The following is a 22,363-nucleotide window of genomic DNA, read 5'->3' as shown; positions in this document are numbered from 1 at the left end:
CACATTTTGTATGTCTCCCTTATCTGACACACCCATTTCAGGTCCTGGAGTTTCTTTTAATGAGCTAATGAGTTGAATCAGGTGTGTTTGATTAGGGAGACATACAAAATGTGCAGTGCTGGGGGCCCAGGACCAGGGTTGAGAAACACTGCTCTAGAGTGTGGAACTTTAAGGCATTTTAGCATATGACTGCAGCATAACAATATGTATTATTGTAAGTACAAAAATTATACATAGAGAGAGAGAGATCTATAAAGAGATAATATATGGTAATTGGTATGAATATATATATATATAGAGAGAGAGAGAGAGAGAGATGCATTTAACATTTAACAGAGTCAGAAAAATGACACAAGTAGGCAAATTACATAGACATATTTATATGCATATGAATAAAAACACATGTACATATTGTACAATATCTTGGCTTTTTAGCCAAACCATGAGAAAGGCTCTTTTGCCACAGGACACAAACTTTTTTAAATAAGTGCAAATAGTTAATGAGACAAAGAATTGTAAAGCATTTATATTTTTCATTCATTTTTTTTTCTGTAAGATCACATAATACAACAGGAAAATACTGTGCAAAGACTCATATATTTACATACTGTTTAAGTGTTTTCTTATTTGTGAGAAGCTGGTGCCATCATGTAATTTTTTTTTTTTTTTTTTATTATAATTTTCTGACACGGTCACACAAATGCAGTACTGCCAAAAAGCTTATGGCTTACTTACACATAGTCTTTGTGCTAGAACAAGAGCACTGACCCTTTAACAATGGAAGAAAATATGGAAGTGAGATCAAATAAAACATAAAATCTTTCCACACAATCACAGTAAACTCAAACCACATTTTACAATCATATCTGTGGCAATGTTATTTATATATACGGTCTTTGCTTGTTCAACATACTTTGAAAACATATTTCAGACATATGGTTCATAATTAAAGGGGCAACAAGTTTTTATAATTTTGTAGTGATGGTAAAGGTCTTCAGTGCTCAAAGCTGTTTACAAAGCTTTCTTAATCTACAACCCTGCTGCTTTTTTAAATTCACAGGTCTGTGAGATGCCCCATTAGTTTTTCAGTAATAATCATGTTAACAAAATGATCAGCACATCATCATTCTTTTAGGAAACCCTTTGAGCGATGTCACCAAAAACCAGAGAGTGAGAAAAGAAAACGTGAGATGTGTACGGGTGTGTTTTTGTCTGGTAAGCCTCGACTGCATGCGCTAATGTTATGAGCCAGTGTCTGCCACAGCGCTTCAGGCTAAATGATGCTGCAGTGAATTATACATGAATCTTACAGAAAATAACTGTGTTCGACAACAACACCACCACTGCGACAAGAATTTTTATGCACAAGTTACAATCCATTTGCAATCAAATACTAGATGTATAAGCTAAAACCATGTTCGTGTCTTTCTCAGAAAGCAATGGAAGAGCAACTCAACAGGGTAAAGTCACTTTCACCTTGACTTAAAGGACTAGTTCACCCAAAAATGAAATTTCTGTCATCCTTCACTCACCATCATGTTGTATCAAAGACATTCTTGCTCTTCCATTCCAAAAACTCTAACAGAATTGTGAGTTTATAACACAGAAATAAGTTTCCATATGTAGTTGACTGACTTAGAAGCTACTGAAAATGCCTATTCATATTAAAGGGCGTTCACACTGACAGCAATTTCAAGTGACCAGAAGTCATTAACTTTTTGTTTTTAGGGGTGACATACTGTAAGTGGGAGCAACTGTTTAGCAACAAAGTTAAACGGAGTTCAACTTTACGCAAAACGGAAAACTTAAAAATTGTAAGCACACAGACTCAGCAAGTTCCAGCGCCTGAAATGGCTGTCTCTGTGAATGCTCCTTGAGAGCTAAACAAACAAGTGCTAAGGTCCTTTGGTCCTCTGGATCAGACAAAACAGATTTTAACTCAACCAGACAGTAACGATTTCACTCGGCATGGATACAGCTATTTTGTAACCCCAAATCTAATTTGTTGGTTGGGTTTTTTGCCACACATAGGAAAAATTGACTTTACAGGACTCAAAAAAACGTTTTCTGCCAATTTTCGTCCCAGTGTGAATAGGATTGCTTTGTCTTTTACATGCAAAATGCTTGGTGCAGCCTTTACATGATACAGGCTACAAAATCATCCTTTAAATATGAAAATATTTCATGAGTCTGCATGTATTAGCCTAGCTTTGGTGCATTACTTCATTTAATCAGTTTAGAAGTTGGGAAGTAGTTGCAGTAGATGTCTTTGTCTGTTTTTCAACACACAAAAACTGGGAATATTTGGGGAATTTTTAAAAACCGGTGCATGCTATTCTTACTGATATGCATGGTAGGTTTTGAGTGAAGAAGACTAATAAAATCCATTAACGTAAAGTGCATCTGATTCGAGTCAATGACAAAATGCTGATTAATTGTGGGTTGTAATTCTGCAGTCATAAAAAGCATGTGCAAGAGCCCCAAACTGACCTTACGGCTCTGACAAGACACTTAGCATTAATAACTAATACTGACAGGGGAGGACAAAGTTCATTCATGAACTTTGTGGGGTGGTGAAAAAAAGTTTATAAATTTCACACAAAACAAAAAAGTACTACCAATGTATTCTTTAGAGCAGGGGTGTCAAACTCAATTCCTGGAGGGCCGGAGCCCTGCAGAGTTTTGTTCCAACACACATACCATGTAGTTTTCAAATAAGCCTGAAAGACTTGATTAGTTGGATCAGGTGTTTAATTAGGGTTGAATCTAAACTGTGCAGGGCTCCGGCCCTCCAGGATTTGAGTTTGACACCCCTGCTTTAGAGCAATCCTTCTATCAAAGTACTTTTTTTGTAAGTGTGTATTTTTGTTTTGATTCAGTCTCGGAACCTGTAGTACTGCAAAGCAAGCATTAGTGCATGTAAACTGCAGTCGGTGTCTAAATGATGTGCACATACTGGGGTTCTCAGAAGTGGAAGTCACCATAGTTGGGTGAATTTCTATAGTAGTGAATGGAAGCTACAGGAAATATAATTTGTGTTCTCATTTGTCCCAATAGTGAAAAGATGTGTTTCTATGACTTTTCAAAAAATTGATTGATTACGTTGGTCAGAACAAAGAAAGATGGCAAATTTGCTGTCACTCCCTCAGCCGTTGCATTAGAAACACTCACGCAGCAGCTTTAACCAGTTTCTGAAATGTAAGGTTAATGAGAACCTTGTTAGATTTACGATGCTAATAACATCACAGTCTGTGAAAAGGGTCCTTATATTGTTGTTGAGCCTATAAGGGCCTCGCTTTCAATTGAGAAATCCACGTGTTACCAAGAGAAGAGACGAATTTCGCAGAGTTGTGCATTGTGACAACTTATCCTTGACGAGAAATGCTCGTGATGAGCACTTTTAGATGCTATTACTTTGCATTTAGCCAAAGACCTGTGTAATTCTCCACATGCTCAGATTTAAAGGGTTAGTTCACCCAAAAATGAAAATTCTCATTAATTACTCACCCTCTTGTCATCCTAAACCTGTAAGAGCGCCGTTCATCTTCGGAACACAAATTAAGATATTTTTGATGAATTCTGAGAGCTCTCTGACCCTCCCATAGACAGCAATGTAATTACCACGATCAAGGTCCAGAAACGTAGCAAGGAGATCGGTAAAATAATCCATGTGACATCAGGGGTTCAACCGTAATTACGTAAACAGCGTATGCTGTTCTGTGTCAGCTGCGTCACGTGGATATGTTTTCTACATTGTTTGTGCTTTGATTTGAATGAAAACAATGTATCCTCGTGACGCAGCTGATACAAAATAGCATACGCTGTTTACGTTAGGTGGATATTCTCCAAAATGGCACCAGGGTGACGCGAAGGAGACGAATTGTTGAATAAAGTCGCTCTTTTTGTTTTCTTTGCGTACAAAAATATTCTCGTAGCTTCGTAAAATTATGGTTGAACCCCTGATGTCACATGGATTATTTTACCGATCTCCTTGGTACGTTTCTGGACCTTGATCGTGGTAATTACATTGCTGTCTATGGGAGGGTCAAAGAGGTCTCAGAATTCATCAAAAATATCTTAATTTGTGTTCCGAAGATGAACGGGGTCTTACGGTTTTAGAACTACATGAGGGTGAGTAATTAATGACAGAATTTTCATTTTTGGGTGAACTATCCCTTCAATGTTGCATCACTGCTATATGAATAATCATTCTTTCCATTGAACTCTCATTAGTACCAAGGTTTTGTGTGGAATAAATACCACAAAAGTTGTCAGTGCCTTGTTATTGTTATTGTACGTGTTCACTCTCCTAATTCTCTCATTCTTATACTTTCACATAGACTCACATTTACATTGACACGAAGCTCCCCAAAGTCAATTCATTTAGAGCAGCATAAAAACGTACCAGAATGTTGATAATTTTTTTCCTCATTTTCTAGTTTTTTTTTTTTTTAACACTAAACTTGTGAAATGATTTAGCCTTTTACAGTCACGGTTACATTTACAGCGTTTTCCAACGTTCACATAGAATAAGTTCCTCACCACACAATTAATGCAAAAATGGAAGGAAACCTGTGGACGATGAAATTCACCGAACACGGTGATACTTAATTACAGGCTTCGTCCCAAACGCTCACCTCCACTGGAACGATGGAGTCTGACCGGCCTCGGTTTGGTTGTAGGCACTAGCGCAAGAGAGGCCGTCTTTCAATCTCTTTCTGTTAGTTTGCGAACCTCCCGGTTGTTCACGGCACAGGTGAGACCCCTGAGACAGGTAGAACGGGGAAGGTACCAGTCGGTTGGGAAAGTTTTTAGGAAACAGTCTTCTTCCCATTTAACTCTCCGTCCTTCCTCTCTATCCTCATGTAGGGCTCGAAAGCTGAGGATCCGCACCCATATCCCGATGGCAGTTCGTGATGGGTGCCAACCAGGAGAGGCATGGTAAAGCATAGGGAGGGCGGTGGGACCCCGAGGCATGGCGAGGTGCCGCCTAAAGAAGACAGCGACAGTCCTAACGTCCCGCCCGCCACCGCCCCGGGAGGCGTGGTGCTGCTACTCACCCCAGAGGAAGTGGATACGGACGGGCTGCCCAGGAGCGAGCCGTTGCCTGCGTGCGGATGAGCCAGCAGCGGGTTGGGTGGATGTGCAGGCACAGACAGAAGACGCCCCTGTTCAAGCAGCCGCAGGATGTTGCAAGTGGCGAACGATTCGGAAGTGGACGACGACCGTTTGTCAGTGTCCTTGGTCTGGTCCTTCTTCTGTTTGGTGCGGCGGTTTTGAAACCACACTTTCACCTGCCAAACGAGAGCGAACGTTGTAAGAGAAATTGACAGTGTGAGACTTTTGATTCATTAGCTTCATTAGCCTGGTCTCCTTAACAAAAAGCCAATGGGATTTTTCCATTGGTTTTTGGATGATTTCAAAAAATAAGCTCTGTGAATAACAGAAGTTTGTGATTCCTACACGTTTTGTTCATCATGATAATCTTCACAAATGAACACAACAAGCTAAATTTAGGCTATAAACAAACTACATCACAGTCTTCAACATCATTGCCATTAACCTTTCAACTCTGAATAGTTTGCAAGAGTGCGATTTTGAACACAACGAGGCCGTAAGAGCGGACTAATGAGTAGATGAATTTGCCAGTTTGATGTTTAATGTACCTGACGACCTCTGTATGTACACTCAGAAAAAAAGGTACAAAAGCGGTCACTGGGGCAGTACCTTTTCACAAGGTACATTTTTGTACCTTATTTACCCCTAAAAAGGGTGCATATTAGCACCTTTAAGGTACATATTAGTACCTTTTGAAAGGGTGCCGCCCCAGTGACATTGTGCCTTTTATCTGAGTGTAGTTGCTAATTAGTACCTTAGAGGTACATATTAGTGCCTATAGTGTACATATAATACTATAAAATAAAACGTGAATAAATCTTGAGCTTGTGTTCAGCAAATACCTTATTTCAAGCATTTAACCAAAAAACATTTGAAAAAACCCATTGACTTCAGGACAGTGGAACCAGAAGTGCTAAAATGCAACTCATTTCTGGGTTTTAGCAAAAATATTTCATCCCTGAAGCACTCTATAACTAGAAGAATAACAAAATGCAGTAAATAGTACAATGATAATACATTCAAACAATATAATGACAAATACCACTTTGCAACATTAAGTGCCAAAATGCACAGTTTTTATACAGGTAATATAACTGGAAACAAATGACACCAGAAGCCTCAGGCATTCAGGTAAAAATAAAATGGTCATGTCTGCTTTTAAGTTAAATACTAAGGTGGATACAGTGACTTTGGGACCAAACATGTATTTGGACACTAAGGACACTCTTAAAAATGTCTCAAAGCAGCTTCACGTTAATAAATAGGAAAATAACGGTTAACACTGCAAAATTAAGCAATTATGAAACATGTCTATAGCACGTATTGTATGAGTGAAGTCATTGTATGTGTCAAGTTAAATTTTTGGGTTAGGTGTTTGGAAAAACGTGCCTTAGCAAGCATCACTGATTACCACAAAAACAGGGTCAGTGTTGCCAGAAGTACGATAATTATCGTATTTGTACAATAATTTTGACCTCTGTATGATGTACGATCAATAATGAACAAAAATCCCATAATGTACGATAATTTCCTAATTTTATGACAATTCAAATGATGGTAGTTGTAGTCATAGGGCTTCTATATTCGTACACGAAATCGGCTCATTACAGACACTCTAAATGAGCTCATGCACACCTCAGAGTGTGTTAAGAATGCATGAGGGTGCCCTGCTTTAAAGCCAACGAGCACTGTTGCGGTCCATGATGGCAAGAACCCCCTCAGCATCTGGCAACACAGGCTTCTGATGACAGTGGCTCAGATGTGGAGTTAACAGCTAAAGTCTGTCTACACTGGACGCGACAAAGCGAGTGTTACAAATCGTTTTAATACGTCATAAATAGAACGAGGCATCAGTTTACTGTCGGGGATGTGTTGTGTCGTGTCGCATCCAGTGCAAACAGTCACTGATTATAATGGTTTCTATAGTATTTTGTCACACTGCTCGCGTCCAATGTAAACACGGTACGCCTAGTTATCTATTGTGGTAATTTGCAGGTCGTGTCAAAAAGTTGTTGGTTTAGATAAATAGCTGTGTTCTGTACGTTTGACTCGTGTACGATTATTTTCTTCCAAATACGATAATTTTGAGCTTCTGGTACGATACGTGGACATTTCCAATCTGGCAACACTGAACAGGGTTTTCTGTTCAGCAACATTGACACACATGGGAGGCTTCTCCTTATGGCTTCCTCATAAGCAAAGATCAATGAAGCATGTTCAAAAGTGCGCTGAACTCGAGTTAAAGCGCTACTAACCTCAGGTAAAAAAGTGCACTGTACTCTGCATGTCCTTGTCCTGCATGTTTAATTGATACAGCGCTGCTGAGTGTATTCTGGGGTTGACGACGGGTCGAGATCAAGCTCCACTCATAAACATAGAGAAAATCAGGCCTATGAAAAATGCATTTAATCCTGACCGGGTTTTTACCTGTCACCTGCGGCTTTGTCCCACCCTGGGGACCATAAAGGAGGAGATGGCGCCATTTTCGACTGTACATGCGCGCAGACGCATGAACACATCGTGAGCTCTCAGAAATCCACATTCACACTCATTTTCTCACTCTTAATGTTTAGGGCTCTAGAACATGGGATGATTGAGGTTCAGATCCCATCGAGCACAGCACTTCACACTTGTCTGCTGTATGAGACACTTTTGACGCTTTTCTCTGTATATGGCTATGTCCATGCACAAGAAAAAAGGACTTTAGTTTTGCCACATGTGAATACTTGATGCTTGAGGCAATGTGAAACAATATTTGCAGCCTGTTTTACTTCTGTTATGTATTTTACAGTGAAATATGTGTGAGGATATTCACCAAGAAAAACCTAAGATGGGACTTCACTTCACTATCCATTAGGGCTTGACTGGATTTTAAAAAGGGGTTGAAGCACAACTAGCAACCATTAGTTGAAACTAAAGAGGCCTTGATGACATTACATTTAGTAGTGTTAGACAAATAGCAAGCAGCAGAATGATTTCTGACACTGAACTGAATGACACTGAAGACTGGAGTAATGATGTTTAAAATTCAGCTTTGTGTCACCGGAATAAATTACATTTCAAAATATATTCAAATAGAAAAGAGTTCTTTTAAATTTCAATATTTAAAACTTTACACAAGGACAAATATATTTCTGTCATGACAACTCTCGGAGGGATTGGCATGGTAATGTACATGACAATGTTAATGTATTTGGTCTTGGCAGAATAGATCTGCTGCTGCTGCGGCGGCAGAGCAAGTACCGAGACTTGCTACTGCCAATACATCCACAACATGCTGCTGTGAGCATGTAAGAAATCTTGCTGCTGCAAATATAACATACATGAAATAACCCCCATATAGCATACATGAATCACCTCGTAGCAGATCTACTGTATACAGGTGGATCTGGGGAAGGTGGAGGATTTCTGAAGCAAGCTTCAACTGTTATGGCAAGCACTAGTCATATATTTGAATGTTGAGCAGTGAGCTCATTGGCTACCGATACAGAAGAGAGCCAATCAGCTGTGCCATGTGATAATGATGTGATTAGGTCAGATTGAGTTAGACCTATCGGACTGCTCAATCTAGAGTTTCATGCCAGAACTCTGTATATATAGCACGTTGTAAACAGTGTTTCACCATTTGAAGGCTATAAAGTCCGTCACATAGTTTCAGTCCCTCTCATTGGTACAAACTCCATTCATTAGGAGTCTCTAAGAACGTATGACCCAGGACCTGTATTGTTTACAGCTGTATGATGACCTCCATGACGACAGCAGTTTACAAACACACTCCGGAAATGAATTTCCATCGTAAACGCCGTAAGACGCTAACAGCTGAATAAAACCTGGGCCAAACAGTATTGCAAGCTGAGGTCTGTAACACTGAGATCATGGACTCGATGTAGCCATTAGTGTGAGGATAATGAGATTGTGGCGTGATCCCTTCAAGCTTACGCGAGCATACTGATGATGTGTTCATGAATAGTATGTCTACGAGAGCATGCAAAGTATGTATTTACATGCTCAATATATTTAAAGCTTTTTTATACTTTAAGGCTGTAATCTATGTATTGGTATTCATATTTCAGATTTTTTTGCAGACCCTATAGTGAGCGGAGCTTACAGTTTTAGATTACAAAACATATTTTGACTTTACAGAAAGCAAAATAAAAAAATAAAATATGGGAGTGTAAATACGAAAGCAAATCTCTTCCATCATACATCTACACTATTGGGATGAAATCCTCTTTAATGAGATCGAGGGTTAACCGCTGGGGCAGAGATTACTAAAGGCAGGATCTGCATAACCTGGATTTGCTCCCGGGCCTGCGGCATCCCAATCCACTCCACTCTCGTTCTTCAGCGAACTCAGAATCAGCACAATGCACTGGTGCAGAATGAACTCCAGTACGTCAATTCATCAGATACTTTTGCTATCCTACTGAAATTGTATCAGTTCTGCTGTAATTGGAGCCCCTATATCCTCCACCATCATCTTCTCTGTTTATGTTGTTGCTCTGTGCATGTAGATATGAATGATGATGTCATGGACTGTAGTCATGGTAAATGGCAATCTGACATGACAATTAATTTGACAATTAAATTTGACATGAATGAAAATGAGGTTGCAAGTTTAGTGTATAGTGGGGCTCATGAAACATGAGCGGCATGAACTTTCTAGAGCAAAGTTTGTCAAGACAAACTGAGTGTTCATTGTCTTTTGGAAAGTGCTAGAAAAAGACTAAGCTAGCTAGCTAGATGGAGGGATGGATAGAAAGATAGATGGGTAAAATGATGGATGGATAAACAGAATGATGGATGGATGGATGATAAAGATGGATGATAGATGGATAGAACGATGGATGGATAGATGATAGAAGGATGGGTAGAACGATGGATGATAGATCATAGAAAGATAGATGGAATGATGGATGGATGAATAGATGGAAAAAAAGAACGAAGGATGGAGGGACAGATTGATAAATTGATATGGATGAATAGATATATGATAAAGATGTATGGATAGATGATAGAATGATGGATCAATGATAGATGGGTAGAAAGATGGATGAATAGAATGATAGATAAATAGATGATAGAATGGATGGATGGCTGATAGATGGATAGAAAGAGATGGATAGATGATAGGATGGTGGATAGAATGATGGATGATAGATAATAGAAAGATAGATGGATGGGATAGAATGATGGATGGATGCTAGATAGAGAGATATGCATTCGTCAATTCTGAATTTTGCACAACCCTGAATAACACATTGAAAATCCAAAGAAATAAACTTATTCTAGAGTATAAAAAGAGTGAGATGCTCAAGCACCTGACCGTCTGCTGATCTTTTTGACACCTTTGTTGACCCTGTCCAGAAGTTACACTGGCCGTTAACTGCCCTCTTGATTCCACACATGTGATAACGCTGTGCAGCCAGCGCGATGAGGCATTCTGGTGATTCGGTGACCCCTCTGTGACCTCTCTTCTTTAAAGAGCTTGTAGGTCATTAATCTCATGCATCTTTACTGAGGGATTTTTGATTTAGCCGAGGCCTGAGTTGATGTCTTTAGAAACTCTCTTGGTACACATGCATATGCACACAACATATGGTTTGCCATGAACATACTTGTGCTGTTCTGTCCGGTCAGATGTTGTACACACATTCTGTAACACGCAGCTCACCTGTATTGTAATGTGGAAGGGAAAAGTGGGGAAAAAAGACCAGTGTTGCATGCATGCATATGCAAATATAATATTCTTTTTTCTATTCCTATTACCTGATCATCCTACCCAATTACATCTGTTTACCCACTTTTCCTCATACCCTGACCCTTGTTCCTAGTTTTAACAAAGCACGTGTTTGCGCAGGTTCAGCCAACGGTCAACCCTGTCTTACCGATGGCTGGTAGATAGGGCTCTATAATCCTCCTAACAGCAAAAGCATTTGGACTATTATTAGTTCCCTTCCCCCAGCACTACTGGATGACGCGGCCTGTGTGCATATGTGATCGGGCAATTAGGCTTACAGTGTGTGGGCAGATACTGAGAAGTTGTGTCCTCCCATTGGATTAAAAGGCATCCCTTCTGAACCACAGCGCCTCTAGTGGTCGACGTTCAACAGCACAGTCTAACAGAGATCTCCACTGTGATCATGCATTTCCACCTTAAATATATATTTTTGTAGATTTAAATGATTTAAAATGATTTAATGTACATTTAAAACACTGTACTTTGTGATATTAATATAATATTGCTATATTTGTATTTGTTATTAAATTATTTAATGTACATCTAAAACTATTCCTTGTTAGCTATATTAACATAATATTGTTATATTATTTTAAATATTTAATTTATATTTAAACACTATACATTGTTTAATTCATATAATAATATCATTATTGATTTATATTTTAATTGTACATTTAAAACATTATACTTTGTTATATGAATATAATAATAGTGTAATTATTTTATATTTAATTTTCAATATTTAATGTACATTTAAATGCTATACGTTGTTATATGAATATAATAATATTGTTATATTAATAAAAGGAAAATAAAAAAAATCAGCACTGATATGAGGGGATTTCTAATCTGCTGAAGGAGTGACTGTAAATTTGAGCATTTTTTTCTCCCTCATAATTCATCTCTATTTTGTACCTCGTTTTAGAAAGTCAGTGTTCAGATCTGGGACTCCGATTTAAACCGAGTTAAGTGTTTAGAGTTTTCTGTTCTCTCTGATCCTATCAGATAATTGTATTACAATCTGGTTGACGAATGACAAACCGCAGAATTACATGCAAACACCGCCCTTCAATCTCATCAACTTTTCCGCTCCTCTGAGGCCTGACCAGCACATGCTGGTTAAAGTCCTGACTCATACTTTCTGCTCCTAAAGTCGTTTTCTCACATACCGCTGTCAGCAAAGCAAACTATAAGCTGCAAAATGAAAATGAAATTGACTTACTAACATTGTCCACTAACACGGTCCATTCTAAGTGCTCAGATTGTCTAAACTGGTGCCTTTCTTTCTTTGCCTCTTCTAGATCTCATCTCTTCTTTTTGTGCCAGACGTTACGTTACTTTACATGCTGTCTGGGTGTAGAAGAGAACAATGAACAACGAAAGCGTTCGTTAGGTCACCAGCTCAGTGGCGGATGTACGGCAAGACACGATTATCTGTGAGTAAAAAGCAACCAGAAGCTCTATCTATCTATCAGATATAATGATTTTTCCTTCTAAAGCTCTTGCTTCAATCACTTACACTTACTATTTATTCATGGCTTACACGGTCTTTCATCCATTAAATCCATGGCTTTCTCGTGGATGAACCGAAAGCAACAAAAGAATGGTACAATGTGTTAAGCAAAGCCCAGAGATCTTGGGAATAAAGACCACACAGCGGAGCCACCAGTTGCTACATTTAAGCATATAATATTCAGACAAATAAAAGCCGCATTCAGTTCATAAATGTTCATCTATACGTTCTTAGGTGTTTTTAATAATATCAAACACAAATGCATCAAATGCATTCTCTGAATTGGCTACACAGTTAAGGTAATTACTCCTTGGTCGTTCTCCTGTGTAAACAGAAAATCAAAAGTCGCCACATTATGCTGATCGGCATTGGCTATTCTTCACCAAACAGTGCATTCCCATTTTAAAACCAAGCAAAATCATTTAATATGTGGAAAATAAGAGTCTTTCAGTCCTTGACTGTCTGTGATATTTTATTTAAAAAGACAAAGAAAATAAAAATTTCAAGGCCCTGCTTGATTAACACAAAACCACTGAGAAAGATGAACAGTGTAGAAGTCAAAGACATCCCACTTTGATTAATGCAGCATATTTCTAAGTGAAACAGGATGATTCTGTACCCAAAGCATTACGGTAAACCTTAAGGGAAAAGCACAAAAGGCTCAAAAGAGTTAAAGTTCAACTCTAATAACAGAAACTTATATCATAAGCTTTGTGTGTGCGCAGTAAAGAAGATACAGCCAGTGTTGAAGTCAACATCCTCAACCCACTTTAAATAAACAAACATATTTCTAAATGAAACCGGATGTTTTATAACCCAAAACATTACTGTAAACCCGAATTTAATGGCACATTCTTAAAAATAAAACTTCCATCAGGGGGGTTTCACAGCAGTGCATTAGAAAATAACCATTTTCGTTTGAAAAACATTCTAAAAAATCTGTAGAACCTTTTGTGGAATGGAAAGATTCCATTTCGACACCAATAAAATAAGCTTTATTTTAAAATGTAAAGACAAACACACAACAAAGTGAAACAGGATGTTTCTTCACCTAAAATATAACTGTAAACTCCAATTTCAAGGTAAAGAGGAACACAAAAGGCTCAAGAGTGAAAGATCAACTGAAAATGACAAAAATGGTATTCTTATGTCATTAACACAAGACTTTGTGTATGTGTGTGTGTGTGTGTGTGTGAGATTCCATCCGTGCGTCGTGCTTTGTGGCAACATGCTGCTGGCTGTATTGATAAAAAGATTGCGCACACTGACTCACTCAAGGCTTTCAGAACTGCCAATTTAATTCTTTTAAAGCTGCTTTTTATCACCGCGAGGACCTGCGAATTCAGAAACATTCAGATTTCATGTTTGCCAGCTGTGTTTGTACATCAACCTCACCCCAAAACCCAAATATGTATTCAATCAAACATATTTGCGGCCTGAAACTTGCTGCTAGAACCTTATAAATCATAATCTGACTGTTGCCTTTCATCAAAGGGTCCAGTTTGAAGTCAACCCCTGCGTTCTGCTTATGTTTGTTAAGGTCACACTGATGGAACAGACTCACTGTGCTCAAATAGAGAAACGCTGAGGTGAACTGTCACTCACTCGGCTAATAAAAAGCGCTCACTTTAATAAACATAAGGAAACAAAGTGCTGCAAAAAAACGGTTTATTTCCTCATGCTTTAAGCAAACAGGTCAGGATGCCGCGGCTCAAGCTGTTCTTGTTCTTCAATTTATTTTTCCACGAGCCTCTATTTTGTGGGCTCTCATTCAGTGATGCCAAGCTATCAAAGCACAATTGAAATAAGGTTAACAGTTAAGCCTGAATAAAGGCTCCCGATTCAGTCTGTATATAAATTAACAGCAGTATCTCAGATGATAAATATCTAGCAGACATCGGATCTGCTTGACGATCAACGAGTCTACAGGGCCCTGAATACCCCATATTCAGTTCGGATCCCTGCTGTGTTACGCTGGAGCGGGGAGCCATCTGCTGGGGACAGGGTCTGAGGAAAAAAAAACTCATTTTGCTGTAAACAAACAGGGAATTCCTATAACTTTGAAATACTTCACATTTAGCCAATTACTCCTCCCATGCGTACACTCCAACACAGACTAAACTGATCCTCGGAGAAGCTGCAGGGAAAAGTTGAGCTGCTTTTAAATCTCACAAGGTGAGTCATCTTCAACTGTGACACTGAAATGCAGTTCATCAAATGAAAAAGTTGAATAAACTCCTTAACAGTCCATGATTGTCCTCCATAAGAGTGGTTACCTATATACCATTACAAAAGAAGTACTATAGTATGTACAGTGATGGTATCATATGGTAATGGTACAAAATCATATTCATGCAACATCTATCTATCTATCTATCGCAATATTCTCATTAATGTTATATATTTCCTTTAAAATGAAGGGGGAAACGCTCAATCTCGTGCCTTATCTTTAAATTCGATCCAGTTTGAAGATAATTTAAAGCTCTATTCTCTGCTTTCACAAGACTGACCACTTTCTCGATTCTTATTCAATTATTATGAGAGAACGAAGTCAATTCTGCGTTGAATATAGAGGCTAGATTTAATTATTCCATTCGAATAAAAACCGCAATTGACGCAAGAAATCACGGCTTTTCAAAAAAAATGTCAAAACGCAGCTTAATGCATCGTCACTTTTCTCAAACGAGTCCTTGAGTCCATTTAGAACCACATTGATTGGGTTTTAAGCCAAGACGATCAAATACATCCCTCGTCGTTTAGTTTGGATAGATTGAGTGTTTTGACCATTGACCTTTTTATCATAAGTTTCTGACGCACATTTTGTCTCTCGGGAGAGAAGCACAAGCGCAAAGACTGTGAAAAGTTAAAGATAAGGATCTGGTCGTGTTATATGCCGGAATTCATTGGGAGTTCATAGCCATTGCAAATGTTTTCTCGCCTGACAGGAGATGTTAGTTTCTCTTTTCCTCTAGTTAAACTCATGCGATTCAGAAACTAGTATCAGATATACAAAACAGTCCACAACTCAGGAGTGCGCGACTGCATATTTATGAGTATAATTGTAAATAATTAGTAAGTAATCTTGGACTAAATGGATTTCGATAAAGCTGTATAATATTGGAATTAATTATTGAATAGTGTGACGTCTTTCGATATTGTACCCGTAGAAACATAGAAACACCTACAGATGCCACTGTGATGCCAAAGGATAGAAAAATAGGCTAAATGCGCATTATTTATAAAAAATACCTCATTTCTATAGACACGTGATTATCCAAAGGCTCAAAACGCTGCATGTTTTGTCTCTCGGGAGAGAAGCACAAGCGCAAAGACTGTGAAAAGTTAAAGATAAGGATCTGGTCGTGTTATATGCCGGAATTCATTGGGAGTTCATAGCCATTGCAAATGTTTTCTCGCCTGACAGGAGATGTTAGTTTCTCTTTTCCTCTAGTTAAACTCATGCGATTCAGAAACTAGTATCAGATATACAAAACAGTCCACAACTCAGGAGTGCGCGACTGCATATTTATGAGTATAATTGTAAATAATTAGTAAGTAATCTTGGACTAAATGGATTTCGATAAAGCTGTATAATATTGGAATTAATTATTGAATAGTGTGACGTCTTTCGATATTGTACCCGTAGAAACATAGAAACACCTACAGATGCCACTGTGATGCCAACGGATAGAAAAATAGGCTAAATGCGCATTATTTATAAAAAAATATCAAATTTCTATAGACACGTGATTATCCAAAGGCTCAAAACACTGCATGTGCATAACTAAACACTCATTAGGTTAGGTTAGATTTATGTTATTTTGCTTTCATATATTTATGAATTATGTTAATAGATGCATATTTACATCGACAAATTGCAGTGGAATAAACTGAAATGCACATATTTTACAATCGCATTTGCACGTCGAAATGGAAGCTGTTGCACCAAGATAATTTGTCTGAGCATAAATGGATATGAATAAGTTTTAGCACTCAATCTGTGATATGTAAATTTTAAAAGCAATTTCATTAAAATGAAAATGGAAACGCTTTTTGTATTGAACACGATTTATTGCCTCCAAAGCCATAATTTTATCACTTTGGTGACCAGCTGGTTCATAGCTTTACAAGATATGATTTACAGATTTGATTTCAGAGAAACGATGTACGTTGTATATTATTATTATTATTTTTTTAAGTTCAACTAAAACTTAATGAGAGCGGATTTTCCATTTTTTATATTTCCATTGTCAATAATGAACTCTTATACTGCGTCTGATTGTTTTGGGCTCTTTATTCATAAATTGTATTCACATTAATATATATCAGAAAATATATATCACATTTAAATGAAGAGATTAATTCTGCCTTAACGAAACTTTTGACCCGATTTACAGACTCGTTTATACACTGACCGCGAGTTCTTCAGACCAGCAAAGTTTTAATTAGTTTTAATTTCAATTTAGAAAAATATAGCCTATACCTGAATATTAGTGCTCATAAGAATTCTATAGAAAGATTGCATACGATGATTTTGTTTCTATAGTCTATGTACTTTTGCGAGAGCCAGTAAAATGCACTGTTCAAAGCTGACTGAAGTTCTTGTTTAATTTGATTAATTGCATTCAGTCTTTAGTTGACGTATATCGTATTCATACCTTTTTTATTCATCATCACGTTTAATGCTTATCTAACTAGTCACTATTTCGCTTACGTTTTCACCATTTTAATAACCTAGTTAATTTTGAATGGTCCTGCAGTGTGGGACAAAAAAACATGATTTGGTTACAACTATTTTATGTAATGGAATCTCAATTTATATGAGCTAAAAAAAAATAAAAACAATGCATGATACAGTTTAGTTTTAGATGGTCCATAGCAAGTCACACAGGCTTCAAACGTATTTCAGGTCAAATACCATTGTGTGCTCGTTCAAAACTTAGAGAGCTCTCCTTTTATTTGTTGTAAGCATAATGTTGTTATATGGATCTTTCAAAATCCATGTGTTTATAATCGTTTTACAAATTCACTTATAAATGCATCTGTAATAATGACATCCGCACAGCGCCCCTAGCTTCACATCTCTGACCTGCCACCAAACTACATCAATATGATCATTTACACTGATGGGATTTTTTTTTTAAGGGAAACCGATTGAAATGTACAGTATGCCGCTATGCAGGTCTACAAGAATTTGACATAAGGGTATTATTAATAACTCGTTTCATTAATTCATTAATTTCTAATTGGGTCACAATATTGTTTTGTTTGGATCAATTTAAAGCAAAATATAGCACGGTTTGAAAACATGACTGCAAACATCATAAATGCATGGCTCCATTAACCTTTTAAAATCGGTTTGTTTTAATAAACCCTTGCAGGTGCCAGCAATGTAATGAAAACATTGTTTGAATCAAACCATGCAACTGATTATCTACATTGCATGAAATCATCTTTTTCAGATGCAGCTTTATGGCGATCTAAGACCCGTGGTCAGTGCAGATAATATATTGAAATTGCTTTGAAATTACTACATCATTGTCTGCTATTTATAAATAAATAAATAAATACAGCATTAAACCAAAATTGCGTGTTTTGAAAAATTGAGTTCTGAAGCCATCATGAATGTCCACATAATACCGTGCGTCTAAACACGATTCAGTGTGATTTATTGAGGTGATTTATACAGGATATTCTCTGTGTGATAGTCTATTTTGAAAACACGCTGATACACGCTATGTTAGATTGGTCATCTAACATATATCTTTGCGTTTTGAAAACACAAAGATATATGTTAGATGACCAATAGGTGGATCCGCGAGTAACGGCTTATCGTTTAATCGTACGAGTTTTATAGTTGTTATTCGGTTTTTTTAATCCCTTGGATGATACCATTTAACTAAATTAAACTTTGAAATTAATTAAAAAAAAAATTGTAGGCAACCTAAAAAATAGATAAAGTACATCTGACGCAGTTCAGTGCATGAATGATGCCTGGACAACTGGGGCCCCGTTTTTTTTTTTTCCACGTCTGGATAAAGAAATGCTCCTCCCACTAACGCCCACTGTGCGAATACTAATTATGAGTATTGTGTTCATAACAATGGTGGCTGACATGCAGCATTTGCAGACAGGAGCTCGATTTGACGTCTACACTCGTTACATTTTTTGCCAGTTTGCTATAACATCTGACCAACCATTGACTGCTTTGACAAAACATTCATTCATTCATTCGTTCAGTAATTTCTTTATCCATCCATCTATCCGTCCATTCGTTTATTTATTGTTTTATTTATATTTACTTATTTCCGGTTTCAGATCAATACATTCAAATGTTCAGATTCAAGACACAACAGGTCAACGAAAACAGGTCATTTATTATTAGTTTTGTTGGGATATGAATAACTAATTAACTAAATATTTATTTATTATTTATCTATATATATCTGTCTATCTGTCTGTCTGTCTGTCTGTCTGTCTGTCGTGTTAAAACCTTTTTATTTAAATTTTGCATTAGGCTACATTTACTTTATTTTTTTAGTTGGCTATTTATTGTATTTTTACATGGTATTATCATTGAGTATATTACGCAAATATTTATTTAGTTTTATAACCCAGTAAATATGTTTTGTTGTAAATACACTGTAAAAATCAATAACAAGATCAATTTTAACATAGCAGGCAGTCTCTAAAAGAAATGTTGAGGTATTTTGCAGACTCTAAAAAAAAATCTGACTTAAATACTTATCGTGACACTGCACTGCAGTTAATCTGATCGGATCTAATCTCCTTTACCGCGCTATATAATATTAAACACTTGAAAAAAATCGAAGAAATAACTTCGATGTCATCAAAACATATCACATGAAGAGGAATTCGAGAGAATTTACAGAGACGCAATCAAATTGCAAACAGAAATGTAATCAATATAATATAAAAAAATAGCTTACAAAACATCATAATAATAATAATTTGCTATACACCAACCATTAAATAATTTTTATAGGCTATTCAAATATATATTTATATTGCATTGAAAAGCAGCACCTCATTCAAAAGCGAAGCTCACTATTATCATGTCTAACAAACATGAATGCGTTTGGTACCTGAGTTTCTGACAGATTGAGCAGTCTGGCGAGCTCCGTGCGCTCGCGTCCGACCACATACTGGCATCGCTGGAACTCGAGCTCCAGCCGGTAGAGCTGCTCCGCCGTGAACGAGGTCCGCGTGCGCTTCGGCCGGTCCAGATCCAGGCCTTTTGGCAGAACAATCTCCCGAATAGTGCCCTTGGCGTCTGTCAAAGCACACACATGCATTACATGATTTACCATTCGTTTTGAAATTAGCCAATTCTCTTGCATTATTAGGAGTGGGAGAAAACCCGGTTTAATATATTGTAACGTATTTAAAAATACGGATGACAATAAGAGTGTGTACATGTTTAGATCATTTTTGCATCACAGAAAAAAACTGAATTTGTACATATTGTCAGATAAACAGGCTAGAATTTATCTCAGTATAAAGATGTGTATTGCTTACGATTTCTAAAGACGTTTGATTATTTATAGTGCCTGTAAGAAGTGGTTAGTTTAGTGGCGAAATTGTTGAAAATTTGAGTAGTTTAATCGAGATTTAATTTTGTTTCACATTGCGAAATCTAGTACACAACAAATAAGTTGCCAAAGAGGAGCTTTAAACTCCAATATCCTGCCATTGTACTTGATTGGTATTGAGACCTGCTTAAGCTTTTTTGGTCTATTTGTTGGATCAAATCGTGAAAACATATTTGCATTACAACATTTGTGTTCATGTTCATCCAGACAGACCAAAGCAGCATATCAAGAAAGTACATAGTTTGCAGTCACTTGAAGATTTATTTATTTTTGTCAGCATGAAACAATATTATCAACACAGTAATACAACATTGTATTGATATCACGACTGACATGCAACATCAGAAATCATAATATCAGATAATTATGTGATAAATATGGCATTACATGCATACAATATCTGCCACCAAGATATTCTTAGTCTTGGTTAATACATTTTATAAACAAATGTAAGAAATGTTTTGTTGTTAAAATGCAACATTTTTATTGATCATTATATTGTTGATCTACTGTATACTATTCATTTTCACATCCCTTTCAAATTAAATATCCAAGCGGTTTTGAGTCTTTGTGCATATAAGATACGCTCACTAAACAGTGCAATAGTATTGATTGATTTGAGAAAGATTTATTCAATGTATAGTAATTGAATTATATACGCAATTCTATAGCATTGTCAGTTCTTATTTCACATTTTCCTAGAAACCAAACATAATAAAGATATCACTGACAAATAATAAACAGAAATTAATATACTATGTGCACTATTTTAGGGGGAAAATGCTTTTGGTCATATTGCAGTGAGTCATATCTGTCAGGTTGTGACTACAAGAAGATACTTAAATGTAGCTTTGCTGATTTTTTTCAGAACTTCAGAAATGGTAACTGTTAAAGCATATTAATGTGATATGTTATTAGAATGGGTTTAATTAGCTCTGTGTTAAAATGATGTGGTAAAGTATTAATATTTAGCATGACGTTCTGTACATCTATATCTCCGCCTGTCTGAATGTCTGCCTGGCAACCAAGCTCAGTGTTTTACGATCACACTTAATATCACAATAAGATTAATGGTATTTGTTGATGTAAAGAGGTAGAATGTTATTGGCGAACACTTCTTTAATTGCTTTTTCCTCGCTGTTTCAAATCACCGCGAGCCTATGACACAGACCTGCTGACCTTTCAGTGACCCCGGTTCTCACGAGGACTCGGGCGCATTCAATCGTCAGCTTTAAAAACAAATAGTGACACCGGGGATTGTGGGCTTACTGCGCCAAAACCACTCGGATCCCCTACAGCTCGTCCAGTCATAACCCAAATACTAGCTCGGCTATTCACTGCCACTATTGCAGGACTCAATGCTCGGACAGTTTGTGTGCATTGAATTTCATAAACCATATAGTGAAAGGGCATTTAAATTAAAAGCCTGGGCATTTTAGAGCATGTTACATATTATAATTAAACAAGTATTTTCCTGTTGTATATATTACAACAACATAAAACTCACAAAATAGTTATATTGGAAATATATAAATGCTTTGAATAGTATCATAAGCATTGCTATGCAGATACTAATTCGGCCAAAAATTGTCATTTTAAAATGTCAAATTCGTTACAGTTACATGGTGCAAACAATTCAGATGATAGTCAAATATTTAGTGCATTGATATTTATGTAGGCCTATTATTATAGACATATTAATGTCGTTTTTATTTTCAATTTTTGGCTACATTTTGGTTCTTGTTTCTAAAAGCTGCAATGGGAACACGAAAAATATGCATAGTAAACGTGAATTGTAACTTACATGTTTTTATTTATCACGAGGTGAATGGCTTACACCTCCTGAACGCAAATAGCCTATAATATCACTTTACCAGAAATTATTTTACAACCACATATTCCCTAAATTACAACTTTTAAAAATGGTATTTATGTATGGACCTTTTTGTTGTTGTTATTATTTTTTTGAAAAGGGAACAGTTATTCCCTTTTCTCAATTTTATAATGTGTTTCGAAAGACTTTACCTCTGTAAATAAAGGGTGTTCTGCCAAAGAAATATATAATATGCATTGTGTTTAAAAACTAAAAACTAAAAAACTAAGCTACATTTAGAAGTGGGCTACGTATTTAGATATTTTTCATAAATTTAAAGAACCGCTTTCGATTATGCGTAATGGTTGCATGTTTATGTCGTTGTTTAACCTTTTTTTGGGCTCTCAAACACTAACATTTAATGATACACACAAAATAAGCTCAATACTCATGTTTGATGGTTGCAGTTTGTATGACATTAAATAGGCCTATAATCCCTTTCATAAATTGCAAACAATATAAAAAGACACCTCTCAAAAACAGTTATATTTTTTATTTATATA

The 22,363-nt window shown here is 36.8% G+C and overlaps 1 protein-coding gene and 1 long non-coding RNA gene across 3 annotated transcripts in view; one reads left to right on the top strand and one right to left on the bottom strand.

Moving 5' to 3' along the window:
* Window positions 1-22,363, top strand: part of LOC107697476 (uncharacterized) — a 63,653-nt gene that overhangs the window by 29,647 nt on the left and 11,643 nt on the right. The window contains exon 2 of the long non-coding RNA XR_001635195.1: window positions 12,163-12,297. This is a non-coding gene — a long non-coding RNA (uncharacterized LOC107697476). The remainder of the gene's footprint in view (window positions 1-12,162; window positions 12,298-22,363) is intronic.
* The window catches only part of LOC107697471 (ventral anterior homeobox 2-like), a 20,599-nt gene continuing 2,371 nt past the window's right edge, over window positions 4,136-22,363 (bottom strand). For both annotated transcript variants that reach the window (XM_016498279.1, XM_016498280.1), the window contains exons 3-4: window positions 19,481-19,668; window positions 4,136-5,294 (exon numbers count right to left, since the gene is read on the bottom strand). In XM_016498279.1, coding sequence (XP_016353765.1) covers window positions 4,812-5,294; window positions 19,481-19,668 — 671 coding nt within the window. In that variant the 3' untranslated portion in view covers window positions 4,136-4,811. The remainder of the gene's footprint in view (window positions 5,295-19,480; window positions 19,669-22,363) is intronic.

The sequence above is a fragment of the Sinocyclocheilus anshuiensis genome, unplaced genomic scaffold (genome assembly GCF_001515605.1).
Source record: "Sinocyclocheilus anshuiensis isolate Anshui unplaced genomic scaffold, SAMN03320099.WGS_v1.1 scaffold1806, whole genome shotgun sequence".
Classification (NCBI taxonomy): domain Eukaryota; kingdom Metazoa; phylum Chordata; class Actinopteri; order Cypriniformes; family Cyprinidae; genus Sinocyclocheilus; species Sinocyclocheilus anshuiensis.
This window is presented reverse-complemented; position numbering and strand designations above follow the sequence as displayed.